Source organism: Medicago truncatula, chromosome 4 (assembly GCF_003473485.1).
Source record: "Medicago truncatula cultivar Jemalong A17 chromosome 4, MtrunA17r5.0-ANR, whole genome shotgun sequence".
Lineage (NCBI taxonomy): Eukaryota > Viridiplantae > Streptophyta > Magnoliopsida > Fabales > Fabaceae > Medicago > Medicago truncatula.
Window position 1 is genome coordinate 56,655,475 of NC_053045.1, and position 24,088 is coordinate 56,679,562.

General features: G+C 31.9%; 4 protein-coding genes across 6 annotated transcripts; 1 reads left to right on the top strand and 3 right to left on the bottom strand.

Moving 5' to 3' along the window:
• Positions 1 to 4,686: 4,686 nt before the first annotated feature.
• LOC25493992 (probable aspartic proteinase GIP2) lies at positions 4,687 to 6,284 on the bottom strand. The gene has a single exon (XM_013602701.3). It carries the CDS (start codon positions 6,243 to 6,245, stop codon positions 4,881 to 4,883), a length of 1,365 nt encoding a protein of 454 aa, XP_013458155.1. The 5' UTR covers positions 6,246 to 6,284; the 3' UTR covers positions 4,687 to 4,880.
• Positions 6,285 to 13,411: 7,127 nt separating this feature from the next.
• On the top strand, positions 13,412 to 18,461 carry LOC120580019 (uncharacterized). Of its 3 annotated transcripts, none has more exons than XR_005645634.1 (7): positions 13,412 to 13,494; positions 13,651 to 13,781; positions 13,857 to 13,992; positions 14,487 to 14,611; positions 15,858 to 15,940; positions 17,587 to 17,948; positions 18,030 to 18,461. XR_005645634.1 is itself a non-coding variant. In XM_039832897.1 (4 exons), the coding sequence occupies exons 3-4, from the start codon at positions 16,319 to 16,321 to the stop codon at positions 17,063 to 17,065; spliced, it is 648 nt and encodes a 215-aa protein (XP_039688831.1). In that variant the 5' UTR covers positions 13,800 to 13,992; positions 14,491 to 14,611; positions 15,858 to 16,318; the 3' UTR covers positions 17,066 to 17,572. The 3 variants fall into 3 exon arrangements, 1 of the variants encoding a protein (XP_039688831.1); XR_005645633.1 differs by having other exon boundaries at positions 13,413 to 13,494; positions 14,491 to 14,611; XM_039832897.1 differs by lacking the exons at positions 13,412 to 13,494; positions 13,651 to 13,781; positions 17,587 to 17,948; positions 18,030 to 18,461 and adding an exon at positions 16,928 to 17,572 and having other exon boundaries at positions 13,800 to 13,992; positions 14,491 to 14,611; positions 15,858 to 16,828.
• A 2,465-nt stretch (positions 18,462 to 20,926) lies between these two features.
• LOC120580167 (heavy metal-associated isoprenylated plant protein 32) lies at positions 20,927 to 21,693 on the bottom strand. The gene has a single exon (XM_039833536.1). The coding sequence runs from the start codon at positions 21,672 to 21,674 to the stop codon at positions 21,246 to 21,248; it is 429 nt and encodes a 142-aa protein (XP_039689470.1). The 5' UTR covers positions 21,675 to 21,693; the 3' UTR covers positions 20,927 to 21,245.
• On the bottom strand, positions 21,021 to 23,587 carry LOC25493995 (heavy metal-associated isoprenylated plant protein 32). The gene is made up of 3 exons (XM_013602704.3): positions 23,065 to 23,587; positions 22,859 to 22,934; positions 21,021 to 22,722 (listed from the first exon to the last, which is right to left on the bottom strand). Exons 1-3 carry the CDS (start codon positions 23,092 to 23,094, stop codon positions 21,692 to 21,694), a joined length of 1,137 nt encoding a protein of 378 aa, XP_013458158.2. The 5' UTR covers positions 23,095 to 23,587; the 3' UTR covers positions 21,021 to 21,691.
• Between the last annotated feature and the right edge of the window lie 501 nt (positions 23,588 to 24,088).

Here is a 24,088-nt window from a genome sequence, read left to right on the forward strand (position 1 = left end):
CATTCAAGCACCATAATGATTTTGGTCTAATAAAAAAACCTTATCAATATAATTAACCATAAGAAGCCACAGCATACTAATCTATTTCAAAATTTAAAGAAATACAATACAATACAATATTGATTCCAGGTGTGTGAGAGTTAAATCAAATCGAATAAAAACAATTAAATTATCCAAAATCATCAACACACCATAATTCTTCCTTTAAAAAATTAATCTTTATAAGGGTATACAAATCAATCTCAATAATTTGAGTAAACTCACCATTGTTTAGAATATAGACATAAACTAAATTCTTTCTCATCTCTGGAGAATACATCACATCTTTAAATTTCTTAATCTTTCCAGAGGTAAACTTAAATTTCACAACTATTGTCATAACAACAATTCCAGAAATTTCAATCAATATAATAATTCATAAAATAAAAATCATAGCAAACTGATCATGTTGCATCAATGTCTACCAACCACCCCTCAAATCCATCATCAACATCATCTGTTGGTAACCAATAAAAATTCTCCAATGACTAGTCATATTAAAATTATAAAAGCTAAAATTTCATAAGGGGGTTTCTACCAATTCTTACTCTTATTGTTACATCCTTTTGATTTATTTTAGAACAATAAAAATGAATTTAACAGGAAAAACTGGTACTCAAACTCTTCAATAAAAAGCCTATATTTCTTTTTCATGATCTTGTAAGATGTTCATAAATTATTTTCAATCAAGAAATAATTTAATAGATACCATAATCACATAATAATTCATATGTACCTTTAGAGATTACTTTCATAACCAAAATTTGAAGTTCATTGAAATAAGTACCTTCATATCAGAAATGGCTCGTTTAAATCCATAAGAACGACGATGTGCTCGACTTACATGACAACAAATATGGCAGATGCTCTAAACGTCTTAAAATTGTTGGAACATTTCTTGAACACTTAAATTGTTGATGAACATGTCGAACACTTGAAATCATTTCTGCAAAGAATCAAACTTTAACACAAAAATAATATCATTAGATACAAAATTGGGGCTGAGTCGCGGACTAGGTCGCTCTCTTTAAGACGTTCTGCGGCTCTGCCTGAATTGTGCAACAGATCTTTCTTGCCTCGTCGTCCCCAGGATAAAACAGCCCTTTCAAACTTAAGTATGACTACTCTTTGCACAAAGAAAACTCTCCAAACCAACACCCTCAATTATACCAATATTGCTCGGAATACTCCTCAAATTAAGAAAACAAATTTTTCTTTATCTTTCATTACTATATTTTTTTTTCTTTTCAAAGCAACAAAAAAAAAAATCTCATAAATTACTCTCATTCTTGTGTGTCAAAACATTTTCATGACTATATAGTCAAAATGTGAACCAATCATTAAAACCTTTATGACTTGGTCATAACCTTCAATTTGCGGTCAAACAATCTTAATACCATGGGTTAATAGGTTTTGAATGCAATTAAAAGGTTTTCAAATAATAACGTTACACATAAAGAGTTTAAATATTCCACTAAGAAAAAAAAATATAAATATTATTTTATTATCATTTTAATAAAATCATCAACATCAACATTATTAATCATTTTCTTAATAACTAGATAAAACTTAAATTAAACACCCGATGTGAGACGCAGAGAGTAATGATTCTAAAAATAAATTTTATTACTGTTGCATCCAAATCAAATCAAATAGGTATAAGGCTTAATTTGTTTAGCTGAAGTTTGAGTTTTGCCTCTTAATTAATGATATTTTTTCCCAATTTCTCTTTTCTTTCTGTGTTATTTTTCTATTTATATTTATATAAATTTCAAAAAATGAATTGATTTCCTGAACGTATATTTTGTCTAAAAATCTAAATTTGAAGTTTTTTAAAATTTCAAAAAATAGTTAAATGAAAATAAGTAAAATTATGCTGTTCAAAGACTGAGTGCCAAAGCACAAAGAATATTTATTTCATTTTCAAATCCCTAGTTAGGTAGTTGGGAGTTTAGTTAACCCCAGCGAAAATCAAAAGAACCTACCCAGCAGCCCAGCTCACAATCAACTCCTGGATCCTTGTGCATTTAACTATGACTTCCATACACTAATTGCTCTTCACCCATTAAGATTTGTTCACTTCCACACAAACCGACAAAAATATCTTCAATGTAACTTAAGTCACGCATGTGTTACTATACCTAGTATGAGTTAAGTCACTCTGAATTAAAATCTGAGTGAGTTAAGTCACTATGGGATTACAACCTGAGTGAATTAAGTCACTTTGGGTGTGTTTGTTTCAAGTTATAATTTTTGATTCCCGGGAATAAAATGATAGGAATGTATATGCCTATGTTTGTTACAAGTTTACTAAATTTTATTCCCAGGTATAAAATGTTCCTGGGAATAGAAAAAATTTCCCAAGGAAAAGGGTGGGAATAAAGTTCCCATGGAGATGGGAATAAATTCATAAATAGTTTACCTATTATAATACCTATTTTTATGGTTCCTAGGAATATTATAAAGCTAACCAAACATATTTTTCCTAAATTCCTTGGAATAAAATTCCCATCTTTATATTCCAAGGAATGTTATTCCTAGGAATAAATTTGGTAAACTTGAAACAAACTTGTGATACAACATGCGTGAGTTAAGTCACGTTCGTACTTTCAGCATGAGTTAACTCAGAGTGACTTAACTCTTTCAAGTTGTAATCCCAGAGTGGTTTAATTCACTCATGTTGTAATTCAGAGTGCCTTAGCTCACGATAGGTATAACACCTACGTGACTTAAGTCATGCTGAAAATATTTTCGTCAATTTGTATGAGAGTGAACAAATCTTGAACACTTTTTTTCTTTCAAAAATTTATAGGAGGAATGAAGAATGTTGACAACACTGTAGTACTATTTTCAACACTCACCTTTTCCACCATTTTATATGAGTTACATTTTTAAGTGTAAAACTCATTAATTTAATCAATAAAAAAGAAAATGTTAAAAAAAAAATGTTATTAACACTACTCTAAAACGAATTCATTGACCGGCATATTGTAACGACGATTTTTTTTTTTTTTTTTTTGAGCAAACGACAATTTAATTTGTCAAAATGAAAAGTAGTATTAAATACTAGTCCTGCTTATTCTTTCATTGCACTAAAAAAAGAACATATCCATCTACCAAGATCATTAGAATCCGTGACACAAGTAAGATATTTAGGACACATAATTTACTACTAACAATCACACCCATCTAAAAATACAAATAGCAGTACAAAAAATCTAAGGATTATCAATAACGAGGAGCATTACATGGAGTATTTTAGGAAGAGTGGTATTTGATGCAAAGGGGGAATCAACCAAAGTCTTCATAAATTCTAACAAGTGCTTTTATTAAGGATTTAAAAATGAAAATAATTAATAATCTTATGTAAAAAATGTTGTTTTTTATGTTTTAATTTGTTGAATACACAAATTCTAAGGGAAAAAAAATCTAATTTAAACTTCTTATAAGCATCCTTAGAACACTTGTTAGCGTTTTTCAAAAAATATAATATACTCCAAAATGCATGTGTATGTTTTGTGTTCAGAAATTAATACAAGTAAAAAAAATCATATATGAAATTAAAAGTTATAAATTTTAGCTTCAACTTAAAATCGATTATAGAGACAAAAGTAATTCCACAGGAAAATATTCAACATGATAAAATCAATTCAACCAGACATACACCATATCATCATTAGAAGTAGCCGCAAAACCATGTTTTTTTTAAGGGAAATGTTAATGTCCCCAGAGAATTGATTAAAGACGATAAAAAATGAAATAATAGTAGTAATAGTTATTGCATTGAAAATTATATAATTAAGTAATAAGAAGGACAAAAATATTTCCTTTTACAGTAATACCTATCTTTTTTTTGCATGATCCTTTTTTTTAATGGAGCCGCACAAACCATGTTAAAATCTAAGAGACGAGAAATGGAGTCATTTTTCCTTCAAAAGAGCCGAATGTGTAAGAGGTTGTTGACTCGATCAAGAGCATTTCATGAAAATCTTTCTTAGCTAAGAAGAAGGGAGATCTTGACTTTATTATGAATGATTTAGTAACCCACTAGATTGTATTAATAGATAAGATACTTATTTTTGGTTCGTCTTTGGTAGAATCAGTACCCTTTGTTATTTTTATTTTTTAGTGGGTTTAATACTCATTGTACTTTTTCCATGGAAGCATTATTTATAAAGTTCCGTTTTGTTATTTAAAAAAATGTAGCATTATATTCATATTGCTCTACATCGTGCTAGGACTGCGCCATTGAACGAAGAGTATGGCAAAGATAATCGTGAAGACATCTAATTGTCGTCTTGAATGGTTTTGCAACTACTTCTAAGGATGAAGACGATGGAGAAAACGACTAACCAAAATGAATAATTTGGTTTTAAAACCACTTCTAGCCATGTCATTTACGAAAATGGAGATTGGTAGACACTTTAAAGTGAGATGCATATGAACAAACAAAAAATCCAAACGAAGGATTTGAACAAGGAATTTATTTGTTAAAAACAACTTAAAGAAGTGATGTTGCATTTTTATTTTTTTTGGAAAAGCAAATGATGTTGTATTTCATCGAATTTTAGCATGAAACTAGTTTATTTACACTGTTTTATTTTATTTTATTTTTCCCTCGACACAGTTTATGTAGACTACTGAAGATGTTTCGAATGGTAATATTAAATTCAATAGTAGATTTTTTTTTTATATAAATATAATACATATTTGGAATTACAACGAGTTTTTGCCAAACAAACTCTAGACACATTGATAGATGTAGATGACTACTACATGAGTGTAAACTAAACACTTATTTCCATACATTAGGTTTATGAAATTAGACGAAAAGTCAAATCTTAAAATCCCCTAAAGTGGGAACAACTTGCTTTGTTGAGTAAAAGTGAGGAGCTAAAGCCAAGTTTTGAGGAAACAAGATCAAACTCCACAAGATTATCCTCCAATTGATGCCCACCAATAATAATTGAAGTTGCTGATGGTCCCACTTCCTCAGAACCCGCATCAACAAATCCAAGACATAACACATTTTCATTAACCTTAACCATTGAATTAGCACCAAAGATTCTCCATTCAACACCCCCCTTCAAGACCAAATCAATTGTTGGCACATTTGGTCCATTAACACTCTTGCTAATTGTTCTTGAATCAAAACATGCTCCAAATGGTGCAACAGCTTTCACTCTCTTAATCTTTCTAATTTCAGCTTTCTTCACAAAAGCATTCAAAAGTGGATTATATATTGAAGTGTGTAATGTTGTGTGAGGAATCACGGTGCTGAGTTTGGTACCACCTTCTCCTAGTTTGTTAATAGAAAGTAACGTGGTATTAAAATTGACAACGTTGTTGTCTACCTTAATTGACTTCACCTTAATAAAGTACTCGGTTGAAGGAAAGTTATCAAATATAGGACCGGTGCTGCGACGGTTAGTAATAAGAGGGGTGTATTTAAGAAATTTTGAAGCATCATCTTTATTAGAGCCCAAATTATATGGACCCCCACCAACAAAGAGACTCCCAGGCCCAAGCCCATTCTTTTGTGAAGTTGAAGGTAAACATAATGTAAACTTCCGGTCGAGTTTAAATCTAGTTGCGATTTGTGTTGGTAAAGAAATAAGAGTTCTAGCAAGGCCTAACACTCCTTTTTTACCCTTGCTTAGACCTTCAAGAAAGCCTTGAACACCAAATTTATCTGGGTACACACATGATGAGATGAAACGTGGCACGCGTACGTTGGTAACTCTTCGGCCATCGCTAGTGACACGTGGGAAGGATAAGATATCCTCTCCTACGTCTCCACTCACGAAGAATCCACCGAACGGGTTGAAAGGTTCGACACCACAAGTGTTGTTTGTGCACCCGGTTTTGAAAGGATGATTGGTACAATCAATGCAACCCGTGCCTCTAGCTTGTTTGCATTTCTTTGTACCACATTGGATTGGGTTGTAAGTTGTGGAATTGTAGGAATCATCACATTCAAACCATAGGAAACGCTCCCTTATATCAATGACAAGATCTAAGGGCACTGCAGGGGTTCCCAATTTAATACTAGTTGAGTATTGAAGGGTTTTTGGGTCTTTTGCAATGGGAAGCACAAAGGTGTTGGGTTTAGGTATATGGGACTTCGTTAATGCAACTGATGAAGATAAGAGTGAAAGAAGAGATAGTGAAAGGAGGAACAAGTGGAGGGTAAAAGAAGTGGCCATTGTGAAAATAATTATGTTCGTTGTTTTTCAACGATGGATTGTGGCTATTATATAGAAATGTGATAGAGATCTACACTCATTAAACAATTTTGTCAGCATGTGACAATATGGTAGTAGTAAATTACTCAATATAGCTGTTTTTTTGGTGAAACACTAGTATATAGCTATTTATTCAAGTAATCTTCACGTTCCTTCCCCCACATATTTCGAATAAAACAATATAATTAATATGATCAAAATATATATAAAAAAATAAAAACTGGACTCACTACTACTAAAGTACAGTAGAAATTACATTAACTTATTTAAATCCTATCAAAATGTTGGGAATAATGATGAAAGACTACTGAAAAATAAAATAAAGGTATTATGTGTCCATTATACATTGAAATGAAACTATAAATTTAATTCTTAATTTTTTTGTTTAAAACCTTTCATTTAACCGTAATAGTTAAGAAATGCAACGTGCATGCGTGAAAACTTATTGAACAATGCAGGTTTATTTATAAGCAGTATACCAAAAATTCTAAAACTTAAGTTTGAAGTATTTGAACGCCTTGTGAACTACAATATTTAAAGTAAAACTAAGTAAACTTTATAAATGTCAATGGTATTCAAGATTTGATTGTTTGCACTTTCTAATAAAAAAAATTAGTTTCATAATTAAGTAAAGTACTCAAAATTAATTCTCATTTGAAAGAAAAAGTAGATGTTTTTGCTTCTGATTTTCATTTTTATAAAAATTATAACGATTTATATGTAACTAACGGACTATCAATTTAACTTTTCTTTTCAATAAAACAATTTTGAAGGATACACCAAGGTTTTGTCCTAGAATATTGGCAACCAAAAATATTGTTTAAAATTGCAGGGTTCTGGGCACTCCTTTAACTCTCATGAGAAAAATAGGAAGAGAACTTTTGGTCATTTTGACAGAGTTCTAACAGAGGTTGATCTCACTTTAGATATGCAAGGAAAAATTGTTGTTTGTAGGAAATGTTTTAATTTTTATGTGGATGTTGAGTATTATAAACTTCCAACCTTTTGTAACTCATGTAAGATTAAGAGTGATGCTTTTTTCACATCAAGTGTTTCATAGAAACATATGAAAATGACCAAAAAACTCAACGGTAGTTAACTACTGTCGATTTTTTAGTTATAATTAGTTTTGGTCATTTTCGTGTGTTTTTTAAGAAACAATGAATTTGAGAAAAACAATTCTCTAAGATTAATGAACACTCTTTTAAGATTTGCAAGTATTAAATTTTTCCCAAAGTGCAGCATGTTGTTAAGCTTACTGCCTTAAATGTTGAGAAGGTTGATGTAGTTATCAACTTATCATACCACCTGCAACCATACCAAACAATGTTGCAGGTTACAATAAAACTTTTGTGGGAAATTTTCTCTATATTAGAATATACTAAGGTCTAAAAGAGTTAAAATTTATGAGTTTGTGGGAAATGTATTAAACAATGAGGAGGAGGTTGATAATATCTCTGTTCCAAGGGAGGTACAACATAGCAACATTTATTTATGGAGAATGTTAAACATTGCTCTCAGGATATTGATTAAGCAACCAAAACAAGTAACTTTTTATAAAAAAATTGTGTAATTATGATAAAAAAAAATCAAAACTTATATTTTCTATACAAATTTTTTATTTATAGTTTGCTTAATCATTGTTCTGAGGGCACTGGTTAGTAAGACTCTTCTAATATGCATATTGTTGGTCCTTAAATAAATAAGTTGACATGTACACCACATTGTTGTATGCATAAGTCGGGTTCAAACCCCAAACATCACACTTATTTATCTTAGGTGATTAACCACTAAACTATTTATAAAAAAAAAAATACTTGATATTTGTGAAATCCTTAACAAGTACACAACTCATAAAATTCCTTAAAAAAAACTCATAAAATAATAATAAATTAAAGATAATATTCATCCCAAATTTTGAATGGGTCAAGAGATGCTAATTCATTAATGTGATATGGAGATTCCCATCACTATTAGATTACAAATTGACTTTTGGTCAATTAAATTACCGTTAAATATGTATTTTCTCAAGGAGTCGATCTTGACTTTTATCAATCGACAAGAAACTTACATAATTTCATTAAAAAAAAAAAAAAAAACTAACAATAAGACGCGTTAAATAACAAGGATTCGCCTAGAAACAAGGTCTACGCAAAATTGCAAACAAACCAAGTGTTAATTCTTGTAAACAAACCAAGTGTTGACTCCTTTGCAAACCAACCTAACAAGTGTTAATTCCTTCTTTCCTAAAAAAAAAGAGTGTACTCCATATTGTTCCATATTGTTACTTCTTGTAAATTTCACGGAAATCCATTATCTTCGGTAGAGTACTCCATATGAACTTATAGATAAATAAAGGGTAGTGATACATAAACCACTTTAGGTGGCATATACCACTTGTACATCCACATATAATTGTGACATGTGTTCATGTGTTCCCTACACACATAAGAAACTTATCTTTTGTGTCTCTCAAACACTCTCACATGGAAGTGGTACAATGTGTGTATAGAGGAAAGGGTGTTCATGAAACATTATCCATAAATTAATTAAAAATAGCGGTAAATTTATTTTACTTTTTTATGCACAATTCTGTATAAAACTTATTTTATTTTGTTGAAAGGTATTTACAGAATATTAACATTAAATTTAAAACTATAAAACAATATATGTCCATAAGTCTTAACTCAAATATAAAAGAATATCGAAATTGTTATGTTAAATACAATATGACTTGCATTTCATTTATACTCAATATGATATCAAATATTACCCTTAAAAAAATAATATCGAATATAAGAAAGAAAAAAAATATATATGTATCTAGTTTAGAATTTTAACCTCATGTTTTGTTTGACTTTATTTTATTTTATTTTTCTTATATCACGCGTTAGTGTCTAAACAGAAACACGAAGTGACAAGTTCCATGGAAAAAAAATGGATCTTGAGTAACTATAATATTCTATCTAATAATATCGATATTGTCAATTGAGTTATGTCTTCTAAATATTAATAATTTAATTTCTATTCAGTATAAGTGTAAAATGTATTAATGCCAACAGATGACAACCAATCAAATATGTGAACTTACAAAAAGTAATGATCAAAAATTTGTAATAATTTAACGATTATTATTGATCGATAATGTAACCTTTTTATACTTACCGTAAATATATACATGTGTGTGGATGTTCTAACATTTTATTTTTGATAAACAATTTAAAGCAGGCTTAATTACACTTTTGGTTCTCGTGTTTTGACCTACTCATGAAACTGGCTCTGCCCTTTTAAAACAGAACAAAACGGTCCTTCAATTATCATTTTTGTTGCATTTTTCGTCCTACCCCCATTTTATTCTCCAAAAATGCAGAGAAATGACAGTTTTAGATCTACCCCCTATGCTCAACCTTGAAATAAACAAGAAATAAAGCATGTGGATACAAATAATCCACTTTATTCAGCACACTAACCAAAAAAACCTTAATTTGAAATTAGGGTTTTTTTGGTTAGTGTGCTGAATAGAATAGATTCCTTGTGCCCACATGTTTTATTCCTTGTTGATTTCATGGTTGAGCAAGGGGTAGGTCTAAAACCGCCTAAAACTGTCATTTCTCTGTGTTTATGGAGTTTGAAAATAGGAGGTAGGACGAAAAATGCAACAAAAGTGATAATTGAAGGACCGTTTTGTTCTGTTTTAAAAGGGCAAGACCAGTTTCGTGAGTAGACCAAAACACGAGGACCAAAAGTATAATTAAACCTTTAAAGTAACACACAAGGCCTCCCTCAACACTGACATAAGAAATTGAAAATTGGAGTAAATTACACTTGCTAATTGATATATTTTGCATGTGATTAATTGTGTTTGTGAAATTTAAGTTGGTACAGACTATGTGTGATATAGTGGACTTGTGGAAATGTTGAAAATTTGAAGGTTTATTGATAAACCAATCAAGTCAAGTAGTTTACCTGAGATGCGGTTGGTGGAGATAGAAATGATTTGTAGTTGAAGATAGAGTTTTTGTAATGAACCGTTGAGGAATTTGTTTGAGAGATCAATGTGATGAGGGTTTTGGATTAAGGGTCACTTAGGATGGAGTATCTGAAATTTAAGCAAGAAAATTCCATCAAAGATAAGAGCAAGTACTGATAAAGAGTCACTTAATTAGGATAAAGTATCTGAGTTTAAGCAAGAAAAATATATTAGAGTTAAGAGCAAATACTGATAAAGGGTCTCTTAGGATAGAGTATTGAAGCAAAAAAGTTCCATCAGAGTACAGCACAACATCCACAAGCAGCCATTCAAATACTATACCTAAAAATCTCTCCATCACAATGAATATTTTTTCCATCTTAGATTCAGATCAAAGCATTTTGTGACTCAGATTAGATTGATCAAGCTGCCTAGACACTTGAAAATCAATCAGTTATTTTTGCATCTTCTTAGGCGACTCACTCATATGCTGGAAATCTTAAAAAAAAAAGGTACAATTTCAAAATCTATCGATCCATATAATCAACAATTTGTGAGATCAAATGGTTAACATATCTTCTCAATGACCTCAAATTTACTTTCATCAAACCAGCCATGTTATACTGTGACAATCAATCCGCCGCAAGACATATTGCTGCCAATTCATCCTTCCTGGAGAGAACCAAACACATAGAGCTCGACTGTCATATTGTTCGCGTAAAGCTTCAACTAAAACTATTTCATATTCTTCATATTCTTTCATCTCTTCTCGGCTTGCAGCAAAGACATTGGATCCGATGCCTTGTCACACTTATTTTCAAGCTTGGACTCACATTCATGTGTTCATTAGTTTTAGCCTTGAGGGAAGTCAATAGTCATACTAATATGTATACTTTACCTTTAATTTGGCATTATTAGTCTGACTTAATAGTCTCTATCGCAAAATTTTAATTTTTTTAACGATGAATGAATTAAATATGAATTTTTATGTTTTTGGCGTTTAAAAAATTATATTTAATTCATGTATTTTTGGCTCTTGAATATGTATTTTTTTTTAACTTGGTGCAAGGTTTTCTGAAAAAGGAAATATATTAAAAAAGATATAGGAAAAAAAATCTTAAAATTACTTTGCGGGCCAACCAACTCTGCTCGATCCCTACTTTTTCATTTAGTTAAATGAGACAACTCAATTTGAACGACCAAGTTCAAAACGTCAACTCACCCCATTTGACATAAGAGATTAAGAGCAAGTTTGTTATAACTTTTTTTTAAATTGATTTTTATTGTGGAACATTTTCTTTCTATAATTGTGTAACATCGTTTCAATAAAAAAAAATTAAAATGTCATTCTAAAAATTTGATCGTTTTGTTATAACTATTTTTGGATGATACATTTTTTAAAAAATCACTAAAATAAAAAGCTATTTCAAATAGCTTCTCGTAAAAATCATTTTTTTACATTAGTTAATGTCAAAAAAAAATTTACTTATAATAAATGAGTTTAGAATAACTTTTATTATTTTTGAGTAAATTAAAAAAAAAAAGGCTTAAATATGTATTTGATCCTTGCAATTAGGGGTCGTTTAAAAATTGGTCTCTGTATTCGTCAATCCTTGCAAAATTTAATCATTTAAAATTTCGTTCCTATCCCCACTTAATCACTGTCACATCACTGATTAGCTGACGTGACAGTCTAATTCAACAAATTTTGGCTTGAACTGACAAAAATACCCCTGAGGGTCTTAGCCAAACGCAAAATGACACATTTACCCTTATATCTTCATCTCTACCACAATCCAACAATTCATCTTTTAAACCCAATTTTTTTGTTTTAACTTCAATGAATATAAACTACAACTCAGTTTTCCTTATCCCTTTCCTTTTCCTTTTAAACCATTCATTTCAATCCATCTGTGTTATCTACTCCCTTTTCCTTTTCCTTTTGCTTTCTTCTACCCCTCCTTCTTCCCTTCCCTCACGTAAACCCTCACTCCCAAATGGTTATTAAATTTTGGTTGAAATGTGAATGTACAATGAAATTGAGAATTGAGGTGAGTTAATAATTTGCAGAGAAATTCAAAAGCGGAAATTGGTACAAAGGACTCTATAAAGCTGTTTGACGCAGAATTTAGCGACAGAAACGAGGATGTTGAATTGGTTAGCGATTTGTTGATAATCAGAGCCGTTAGCGAGACGGAAGAGACCGATACCGAGAAGAACGCCGGCAGTGAGGTGAAGAGGGAAACCCTGACGGATCTGGATGGAGGCATGGGAAAACCTCTTGAATGGAGCTTGTAACGGCGGTGCAAATTCCGTCTCTGATTTGTAACGGCATAGCTTAGCTTGTTCTTCCTGGAACAAACTCAAGAAGCTATTAATTTTCCCAAAATTCATAATCAAAACCCCTCCTAATCCTTTTTACAATTCTAAAAAATGAGCCATTGACACCTTGAGATTTTAGTACAAGAAAAATTCATAATCAAAACCTCAACTCTTCCAAAACATTAAATCCAAAAAGAGAGACTGTTGAAACAGAACCAGAGAAGGCGACGACAATAACAAAGAGGATGAAAGTGATCGAGCATGTGGAAGGAAAGAAAACAATGAGAATTTCATGTATTACATAGTGACATGAGATATGGAGTAATGGTGTTTATATATATAAGAAAGAGAGGAAAAAGGAAAAGTGTGATAATATAAATAAAAGGTACGAAATGAAAAGAAATGAATTTGAGTGTGTGTGGTTATATGGCGGCGGTGATGATTGGTATATGAACTGAATTTCAGATTGGAGATGAATGAAGATGAATTGTTGGATTGTGTTTTTGGATTGAAGAAAGAGTTGGGGGCACTTTGGTCAATTTGCTTTTGGCTGAAGTCTTAAGGGTATTTTTGTCAGTTCACATCATCTTTTGCTAATCAGTGACGTGGCAGTGATTAAGTGGAGAGAGGGACAAAATTTTAAATGATTAAATTTTGAAAGGATTAGCGAATACGGTGAACAATTTTTAAACGATCCCTAATTGCAAATACATATTTAAAAAGAAAAAAAAAACATTTTTAGAAAATATAAAGGATTTGTTTTATTGAAACAGGATTTTTTTTTTAACCTATAATTTAATGGGCTTTAAAAGGTTTATCGGGCTCGTGATTGTTTTACCAATCCTGGAAAAATTAGGTTAAAGTTATAAAGCTAATATAATTAGAGATTCTACCTGCAAAACTATAAACGCTTTCTTGGTGAGTTTTTCTCACGATCAACTTTACATCGCATTCTTTCACTATATTTGTGATCACTTTTTCACACGAAATGCACTGTAATCACTTCATTCTTTGTATTTGTGAGAATTTGATCATCTTTCTTACAATTGGTTATGTAAACTAATTGATTATCAGCACTGAATCAAGAAATGGCGGCAACGTTAGAAGCTATAAATCAATTCCGCCAATCGTTGGAGATACGAAGACAATTAATTTTGACAAAACCTCTAGTGATGGTGGACAATATTCCCTGTGAAATTGATGAGGTTATTATAAATTACTGATTCAATTTGACTATTTTTTATGAATTTTGGTAATAATGATGAGGGTTATTTCTCTAGGGTTTGTTTTTAGGTTAGGTTGATTCTGCATTGAACAAGGTTGGTTTGAAAAATGTGAATGTTACTCACATTTTGACCGTGGCTTGTAAACTTCCACCTGCACATCTTGCAGATTTCATCTATAAAGTTCTATATGGTATGATCACAGAATTGATTTTGATATTGACGCAGTTGTAATCTTTTGAGTTAAATGTGTTTTTGATCATATTGATGTTTTAACTTTTGGTTTTAGTCTCCTAACATGTTTAGAATATCATAAAAATTTATAGTTAATTCATCCCTTGTTAAAAAAAAAAAAAAAATCAAAATTTTGAATGATATAGTTGTGATGTAAAATTTGTTGGGTACCGAAAGTCGAAAAAAAAATTTAGAGCGATAAGTTAGAATATTTATAGGGACCAAAAACATATTTAACCCTATTCTTTTTTATTCTAGTCTTCAAGAGCTCCTTTTGATTTTGTGGTGTCAAGTAATGCAAGATTGCAAGTGAGATCCAATAAAGGTTGATTATGATTATATTGATTACACTCTAATTATGAATGAACTTAGTATGTGATGTATTTTGTCTGAAGTTTTTTAGGAATGTGGTACTGTATCCATACTAAAGTTACACTTTTGTTGAAATTTGAGGAAGTTGCTGACAGAGAAACTACCAACTTAAAACAACATTTCAATGAGTGTTTTGATTTCATCGACGAAGCCAAAAGAAATGGTGGACATGTTTTGGTTCACCGTAAAATGGGAATATCGAGGAGGTAAGTTTCACTGTTCCTATCTTTCTCCTTTGTTTACATTGGATCACTTCTTGTTCTTTATGAAGACTATAATTTTACTTTAGACATGTGTGTCAATAGTTTCTTTGAGGCATGTTTAATGACATGTTTTGTTTTAGTTTGCAATAGCACATGTTGTGTTTTTCTTATAAAGTTGGGAAAATATCGTGGAATCTTAAAGTTTTTATTTATATTTATAGTTCAAAGATACTATCTCTTGAAATTTGTTGTAATAATGTTCTGAATATATAAATGTGTTTGTTATGTCTGTGCAATTTGAGGATATGATCGTTGAGCTGAATGTCAAACTGTTTCATATATGCAAAACTGCAAACCTTATTTACAGACAAGATTTTGTTGTTCTCTCTGTTTCATTACTCCCTTCTTTTTCAGAAATCTGCTTTTTTGTCTATCTTTTCAGTCTTGAATTTTAAGTATTAAACATTTGAACCAGTAATTGAATTGCATGCTTAATATTATTTGCTATCTTTTTTCAATGAAATAAAAGCTCAAAACGCTTTATAGTTTGAATTGGATCAACTTGAGATTTGCTTTGCTTCTGTTTTTGAAATGATATGAAGAATGATGATTATGTCCTTATTTAGGGTTGTATTTGATTAGGATTTTAAAAGACTATTTTAATAAAATAAGTCTTTAAGATTTTAAAAGATTCTGTAAGATTGTATTGATTCTGTGAGATTTTAAAAGACTTTTTATGTAATTTCATAAAAAGTCTTTTAAAATGAATTTTTAAAATGACTTTTTGTGTATTGACTCTGTAATAATATTAATCGAGATGAATCCAACAACATCTTATATGTAATTTCATGTGGACAACATGGTCATTTCATGTGGTTTTTGCTGAGTCATCCCTGTCCTAATCCACTCAGCGTACGCCACATCACTGCCACCTATGTAATCCTATGCCACATCAGTAATCAAATGAGTTTATAATCAAAACGTAAATGATTAGTAATTGCATGGAGGTTTTGAAAGGATTAGTAAATATATGAACTAAGGGTGCGTTTGTTTTGTTAAAATTTAAGGGACTGGACAGGACAAAAATATTTGCACCGCGTTTGATTTATTAAAACGAAAAAGGACAACACAAAATAAATAATCAAGGACTCACAAGTAACCACTTTTTTGTCCACCACTTTAGTGGGGGACAACTTTTTGTCCAGCGGATTACTAACCCAAAAAGACGTTTTTATCCTTTGGATCTTAGGTTTTCTCGCTATCTCACTTCTTCACAACATTGTTCACGTCCTTCCTGCTAACTTAGACTGCGGCTGCTTCTCTATTTGTCAGGTAACAATTTCGATGCTTTTTTCTTCGTCTCACTTCTCACGTCATACTCATACCCTGCTACTTCTCTTTTACACATGCTACTGCTTTCTTTGTTTAATAATATTTTTTTTGCCAATGTTTGTTTACTCTTACTTTTTCATTCACTTTTGTCTTATGTTTATTGTGTGTTCCTTCAATAGAGAATCACGTATTTGTTAAAGTTCAAAAGCCACCTATTTTTATTCATCTTTCATACATTCTTTTCTTTGATTTTTGTTTTATTCCTATTTTATGTATGTGTAAAAAATAAATTAAAAATGTATTTTTTGATTCATTTATTTTATATAGTATTTTTTTCTTATATTTAATTTTTTAATTGTCTTTCTTTATGTAGTTGAAATGGATGATGAACATGTTTTTCATTATCTTCTTTTATGGAGGATGTATATCCATATTTTGGCAATATATGCTGCTAGTTTTTTTTTCTTGAATTTCATTTTGAGGGATGAATATGAGAGAAGATCTTTGAATGAAAGAGCTTTAACTAGATATGAGTCAAGGAGGGATATTTTGGACTCTATCATCAATGCAAGTGATTCTCATTGCATATGGGAACTAAGAATGTGTAGAAATACATTTGCACATCTTTGTGAGGTTTTAAGGGTACGAGGAGGATTAGTGAAACTTAGACAAGTGACAGTTGAAGAGAAAGTTGCTGTATTTTTAAATGTACTCGCTCATCACACAAAAAATAGAAGTATTCAAGTTAGATTATCTAGATCAGGACAAACGATAAGCAAATACTGTCATAGAGTGTTGGCTGCAGTTTTGAGGTTATGTAATGATTTACTTGCCAAACCTGAACCAGTACCTCAAGACTGCACTGATGAAAGATGGAAGTGGTTTAAGGTAATACATTTCTCAATAACAAAAATGTGCACCTAGCTACCTCATATTATTGTAGTTAAGTGATATAATTATCCTTGAATCATGTATTACACTTTCTAGGGATGCTTAGGGGCTTTAGATGGAACTTATATAGCAGTTACACCAAGTGCTTCTGACAGACCTAGATATCGTACGAGGAAAGGTGGTCTTGCAACAAATGTTTTAGGTGTTATAGGCATGCTCGGGCAAGGAATGTAATAGAGAGATGTTTTGGCCTATTGAAGAAACGATGGGCTATTTTAAGAAGTCCATCATTTTATCCCATTAGGACACAATGTCAAATGATACTTGCTTGTGGTTTATTGCATAACTTCATCCGCATGCACATGGCATCTGATCCAGAAGAATCTGCTCCATTAGCAGAAGATGAGTTACATGTGGGTGAGGAACCCATTGATGTAGTGGAAACTATTGAACCCAGCAGCCAATGGACTCAAGGGAGGGATGCACATGCACAACAAATGTTTAAAGAATTTAGGAATAGACATAGGCAATAAAGATAAAGTATTTTATGGATATGGATCTTTCTTTAGATTTTATTTTCTCTGTGGTATGAATGAAGTGTGAACTTACTAAAATGTGATTGTCATGTTCATTTAGTTTTTGTTTTCTTCATGATATGAATGAAGTGTGAACTTATTAATATGTGATTGTCATTATCCTTATTGAACTTATTAATATGTGAATGTCACAACCTTTTGATTTTTTTTACTATTTAGAAATGGAAAATGAGGGTAGGATTAATAGTGAACAATCCATGAGTAACATTAGAGCCCGACGTAATTGGAATGCAATTGAAGAAGAAACTTTACTCACTATATTAGAAGAGATGGTGGTTGCTGGAAACAAAGGACAGAATGGAACATTCAAGACTGAAACTCATGAGGAAGTTTGCAAGAGAATGAAAAATAAAATTCTAGGAATACTTATCAATGCCAAGCAAATTGTTAACAAGATGAAAAGGTGGTCAACAAAGCTTAATGAAGTTGTTGACATGATGAACACTAGTGGGCTTGGTTGGGATGACACAAAAAAGTGTGTTAAATGTGACAGCAGTCAAGTCTTATCTCAATATTTGGAGGTATTTAACTTGTAGCGTGTATAGGTTGCAGATTGTTATTAGATTTTTTATTCATTTGATGATTTTGTTTTGCTTTTGTAGAAACATCCCAAAGTTGGCAACCATGTCGATAAAGTTTAAAGAGTTTGAGAGATTGCAAGGTATTTTTGGCAAAGATCGTGCAAATGGCTTCCGAGCTGATGATGGAAATGGAAATGAAACAATTGAGAACCAAGTTAGTGATAATGATGAGTTAGTGCACCAATATGATGATTCACCTATTTCTGCAGGACCATCTTCTAAACGACCTCGACTTGCTCAATTGGCCACTAATTTTCTGGAGAGTTTTAACAGTAAAATGGAAGTTGTGTCAACTGATTTTGCTAAAGCTATAGGCAAATTTTCAGATCCTTCGAAGCCGGATCCTTCAAAATCCGACTTGGTTGAAGAGATTAAGAAATTGGGATTAATTGATGAAGAAGAAATTGACTTGGCAATCAAATTTTCTCACAACCAACAGTATGAAAAATTCTTTTGGGAGTTGAAGGTTCCCAAAGAATGTCTTTCGTGAGGAAGATTATGAGAATGTGACAAGGCGTTCAAATTTGATGATGATATATGAATGCATGTTAGACAAGTCGCATTTATAATTTATGTTTTAGTTAAGACTTATTTGAATCTTATTAACATTAGACTTGAACTTGGTTAACATGTTTATTTAGCCTATATTTGGATATTAATTTTATGCATTTTTTATGATTTGGTTTTAATTATTTCAAATTTTAGAAATATACAAAATATTTTTTCTTGATATTTACCCACCCTTACGAAGTAGTTTTTCTTGGTTTATTAATAAATTTATATTGCTTAAATAATTTTCAAGTGTGTCAATAATATTATTATAATATAATAATAACTAAAATAGTTGAAAAGTTTTAAAAAAATTGTTTTATAAACTTTACACAGTGCAAATCAAACATTTTATATCATAAAGGATATTACAGTCAATTTTGTATTATTTTGTCCAGTACATTAACATATCAAACAAAGTACAGTACACAACTGCTTGTTCTGTGTACCATTTATCAAACACAGTATAGTACAAAAAATTGTACTGTAACTTAGACAATTGTAGTGTCCAACATCCCTTCTTTTGCAAAACAAACGCACCCGAAAATTCAGATTAGCTCTATTTGCAAGTACTATATACATATTTAAGCCGAGATCCAAACCAAGACCCACATTCTTGTCACAAGAGAAGGAAACTTTGATTAGATAGATGGATGGATGAGATGCGCCTTATCAATATCATCATATCATAATGTCACCTATCCCATCCCAACCGAACCACATGATTATTGTTAATAGTATTATCACCTTGTACAGAACAGAGTGGCATAATATGTGGGTCCCTTGTCACTCCTCTCATTTGTTTATAGGTACTACTACATAGCATATAAAAATCTGGAGAGATACTCTGTGCTGAAAAGACAATACACTTCCTTTGTGAAGTGTCAACGCCGTTAGATTTTCAAAATATAAGAAAAGTAGTTAACTTGTCCTTGTCAAACTAGTTAACCTCACCTCATCCCCCCACACACACCTTCTCACTCTTCACTCACTCCTCTTTGTTGCCACTCACAAGATAGTAAACTGACAACTTTAATTTTACAATTTTGCGTTACTTCCTTATCTATTTAGTGACAACTTTTATAACAACTTTCTTTCTCATATTTAAATTACTTTTTACTTTATCTCTCTCTATTATTATGGTTTCCGTGTCAATACTATTTTTTTCTTTGTACAATATGATTGTCAAATAAATTATCACCAAATTAGTTGTTCAAATAACACTTCTCTTAACAAAATTTCTAAATTATAATCTCATACATAGATCAGTTGATATATAAGAAACGTTGAAGTAGCTTGAACGAACAACTTCTGAATTAGATCTTCTAAACTAACATAACCACTAACATTTATCTATAAAATAAGTTAAATAAAATACTTACTAATATTATTGTCTTTAGATAAAGTGATACCCACCACCGAACTCATCCAGTAAGAGGTTTCGGATTTAAATCTAGATGAAAACAACCAACCTAACAATTTCGAACTAATTGAATAATTTTTTTAGTAGGCTTAAAACAAGAATCAATATTATTTTTTTTGAGAGCATTATGGTTCCGGTTACCGAAGTTTGGGAATAATATATTTACTAAAGCATTGAGTTTAGCCCTGTCTCAGATGGATCAACAGTCAACTCTTCTATTTGATGTGTTATTATGTGGCTAACATCTGATCTGCATCTATAATAATTCCACAGTTATTGCCATCAGTTGTTGCACAACATTCATTTGCGGCAACAGTAATTGCCAGAATAATTCTGTACATGTTATCTACACCGTTTGACCTAATTTTTATTTTTGATAAACGTTCACAACATGATGAATTACTATGATGCATATGGGGCACAGTCTATTCACATTAATGACTCTCTCAATGCTATATGCTCTATGGTTATTTTTTTGGTGTACTATGTACTCTGGTTGGTATTACTATAAAAGTATGCAGAACAATAATTGATAGGAATTAATAACCTTAAAATTAGAAAATGACATATAAATACAATCAATTTATTATCAAAATGTGATTGAAAATCACTGTTTGGGTTTGATTTGGATTGTGAATTGAAATCCATTAGTTAATGAAATAGAGAGATCCAACTGGGTGGGGTCCAACCCAAAATGGCTGAGTTTCCCAAGTCACTGTGGCCACCGCATCACTTCACATAAACAAACATCCATGATGTCTCACATTGCAACAAATGGAGACAGGAAATAATGTCTACATATGAGATGAGATGCCAGAAGATAAGCCAATAATAATTTAATACTACTAGACACACTCACTGAGTAAAGAGATAACATTGAAATTTCCAAGAGACAATGAGCAAACAGAGCTGGGAATTTCTTTCATCCCATTCTCAATAACATTGATTTCCTTCTTAAATTTGTTTATTACTATTCCCAAAATATAAACACATGTAAACATATTTTTTATATAATAGTACTACCCAAGAACATAATAAACTTGGTAAATATCATAATTATATTTCTATAAACTACTCCTCTATGGTAATTAGAAACCCCCCTATTGATGAAAAGGGGATCAAAATCAAAGAAAATTGAAAACAGAACTAAAAAACTCATGTTTCATTGGGTATAATATATTGCATAAAATTAAAGAGGGTAGGGGTAGATACTATAGTTAAACAATCACCATCGCCATGACCATTGTTGGTTTAGATTAATCACATCACATAATATTGCAACTGGAAGTGTTCTCATCACTGAAAGCATGTGAGTAAGGATCTGGAGGAGGATAAGGGTAAGGAGGATATATGTAATTCACCGCAGGAGGTGGCCTTGCGTACATCATTGGCTGCTGAAATCTTTGATCATTTTCCACCATTGCAGCACGTTGTTGATTCATCATTGCAGCAGCCATTAATTGTTGCTGTTGTTGTTGCTGCTGATGTTGCTGTTGTTGTTGTTGATAAGGATTGCCCGACATCATTTCCGCGCCTGGACCACCACCACCTTGAAAGTATCCTCCGCCAGCCGGTAGACCTTGAACAGCAGGAATGTTACCACCCATTTGGTTCATTGGCATACTCATTGGTCCCACATTATTACCTCCACCATCCATAGCAGGGTGAGGATGACCACCTCCGCCACCCATCATTTTTTGAAATCCATTGTTCATAGCTTGAACATTACCACCACCACCAGCAACTGGTATCGACATACCCTTTTTACCCCCATTGTTATTTTGATTATTACTATTATGATTCCCTCCATTCTTGTTTCCTCCACCACCACCATTTTTAGCCTCCTGCAAACCACCACTATTTTGTTACCTCCACCATGATTCTGATTATTTCCTCCACCACCACCGCCACCTTTCTTTCCTCCATTGCCATTTCCGCCATTCATTTGAACCGGCACAGGTCCACCACCGCCACTTTTCTTTCCTCCATTGCCATTTCCACCATTCATGCCATGAATTTGAACCGGAACAGGTCCTCCACCACCAGGTTTCTGCCCGTTTCCGCCACCACCGCCGCCGTTAAAATTGCCACCCTTCATAGCAGTCAAAAGCTGTGGATGATTACCATTCAACATCATGTGAGCACCATTCCCCATAGGCATAGAAGGGGGTTTCATCTTATTAGGTGGCAACCCAACCATTTCATCATCAAACTCATCATCAAAATCTTCATCATCATCTTCGTCGTCATCAAAATCATCCATTTCATCATCACTAAAATCATCCTCATCTTCAGGCACATCAAATTTAACACCTTTAGCATTCTGATTCGGCGGCATCTTCATGCCTTTAAATTGTGCTAGATCTTGAAACCCTTTCATCTGTTGAAGTTGTTGTAACTGTTGTTGAAGCTGAAGTTGCTGCTGCTGCTGAGGATTTAGTCCTTGTAGTTGTATTTGTTGACCACCTTTGGGCTGGTTATTGTTTCCACTACCCTTCTGGTTTTGATTCTGACCCTTGTTGTTGTTATTTCCACCACCTTTGCCATTATCAATTTGCATGTTCTTTAACTGATTAACAAGGTTGTTCTGATTATTATTGTTGTTGTTGTTTGGTTTGGGAACACTCCATAACTGAGCATGTTTCCCAGATTTTGCAAGCTTCTTGATGAGAACATTTGGGTCCACATTCCCTGAAACTGTGACCTTCCCTTGTTCTGCATCTATCTCAGTTGTAAATACTCCTGTCATTACAAAACCCATATTCAACATTTACTCTCAAAATTAAGGCACTGTTTTGGATAGTAATAGTAATAATTGAAAGCTATAATTAAGGTTCTGTAAATAAATCACAATAATATTAAGTGCATACAAACATACCATCAATTTTCTGTAAGATTTTCTTTACTTTATGTTTACATCCATCACAGTGTATGTTCACTTTTAGAACAGATTTCTGCATATATACACAGAAAATTAGGATAAGTAATAAATAATATATGAGACAAAACAAAATTTAGAAATGTACAAAACATAAAAGCAAAAAAAAAATAAAGAAAGATGGAGAATGTGATGGGAGTGAGTACCTGTATCTTCAAAAATTCTTCTTTACTCATGACCAATAGGAATAAAGTTTGTAACTTGTGATAAATAAAGATCTGGGCTATAGAGAAAAATGGTGATTATAGATCTGAGGAAACGAAAGGAAAATGGAGTTTTTTTTCTTTCTTGTTTGGTGTAGTTTTATTTGGTTTTAGAATGGAAATGAAATGAAAATAGAAGCAAAATGAGAGAAATAAATGGTTTAGAAGAGTCTCTGAGAAGAGACAGGAAATATAACAAGCAAGTTTCAGAGTTGGGAAGAGAGAGAATGGTGAGTAGTACTTGTAGTCATTGAGAGAGAATGGGGTAATGTTGATAGAGACAGAGATAACCCCGAGTGTGTTTAGTGAGAGAGAACAGAGTAAGAGAGAGAGACCGAGAATGACGCCGGTGGCCGCCGTCGCCGGTGAGATCTCAGAGAGAGAGAGAGAGAGAGAGAGAGAGAGAGAGGGACGGAGTGAATGAGAAATACAGGAAAGGTAAAAACGGAAGAAGAAAAAAAGAGCGAGGGGGCATACAGCAGTTTCTATACGAGTGTGTGGCTTATGAGAAAAACAACATGAAAAAATGTAAAGAATTAACAACAAAAAAAAATAGAAATAATAATTTGTATTAAGAACCATATCTATCTATAGTTGATTAACAATAAAAAAAAATATCCCTGTGAATTTAGCTCAATTAGCAGAATATTGTATAATTTATGGAAAAAACAATAAAAAAAAATGGATTTACAAAAGAAGAGATGTTGATAAGTAGCTTATGAGAAATATGGAGCAAAAATTATTGTTTTAGTTTAGGTTTAAACACTTTTAGAAAAAGATTTAAGAATAATGGTAAAAGAGATTACAATTTACAATTAATATATATGGAGTAGATGGTAAATGAGTATTTTTGTCGGGTGTCAACTTAGTTGAGACGTTATGGCCGTTAATTTACATCTATTTAAAAACACGTGTCAATTAGCAAGTTACATTCAGCTAAAATCATTAAAGTGTAAGTTAGAAATCT

Bases quoted from the DNA above. Each gene is read 5' to 3' on its own strand.
- LOC25493995 (XM_013602704.3), bottom strand. From the start codon at position 23,094: ATGAGTAAAGAAGAATTTTTGAAGATACAG. The intron at 22,935-23,064 runs GTACTCACTCCC...GTATATATGCAG, and splicing joins AAGAATTTTTGAAGATACAG to AAATCTGTTCTAAAAGTGAA. The intron at 22,723-22,858 runs GTATGTTTGTAT...TTGTAATGACAG, and splicing joins AATCTTACAGAAAATTGATG to GAGTATTTACAACTGAGATA.
- LOC120580167 (XM_039833536.1), bottom strand. From the start codon at position 21,674: ATGATGGGTGGCGGAGGTGGTCATCCTCACCCTGCTATGGATGGTGGA.
- LOC25493992 (XM_013602701.3), bottom strand. From the start codon at position 6,245: ATGGCCACTTCTTTTACCCTCCACTTGTTCCTCCTTTCACTATCTCTT.
- LOC120580019 (XM_039832897.1), top strand. From the start codon at position 16,319: ATGGATGATGAACATGTTTTTCATTATCTTCTTTTATGGAGGATGTAT. The intron at 16,829-16,927 runs GTAATACATTTC...TACACTTTCTAG, and splicing joins AAAGATGGAAGTGGTTTAAG to GGATGCTTAGGGGCTTTAGA.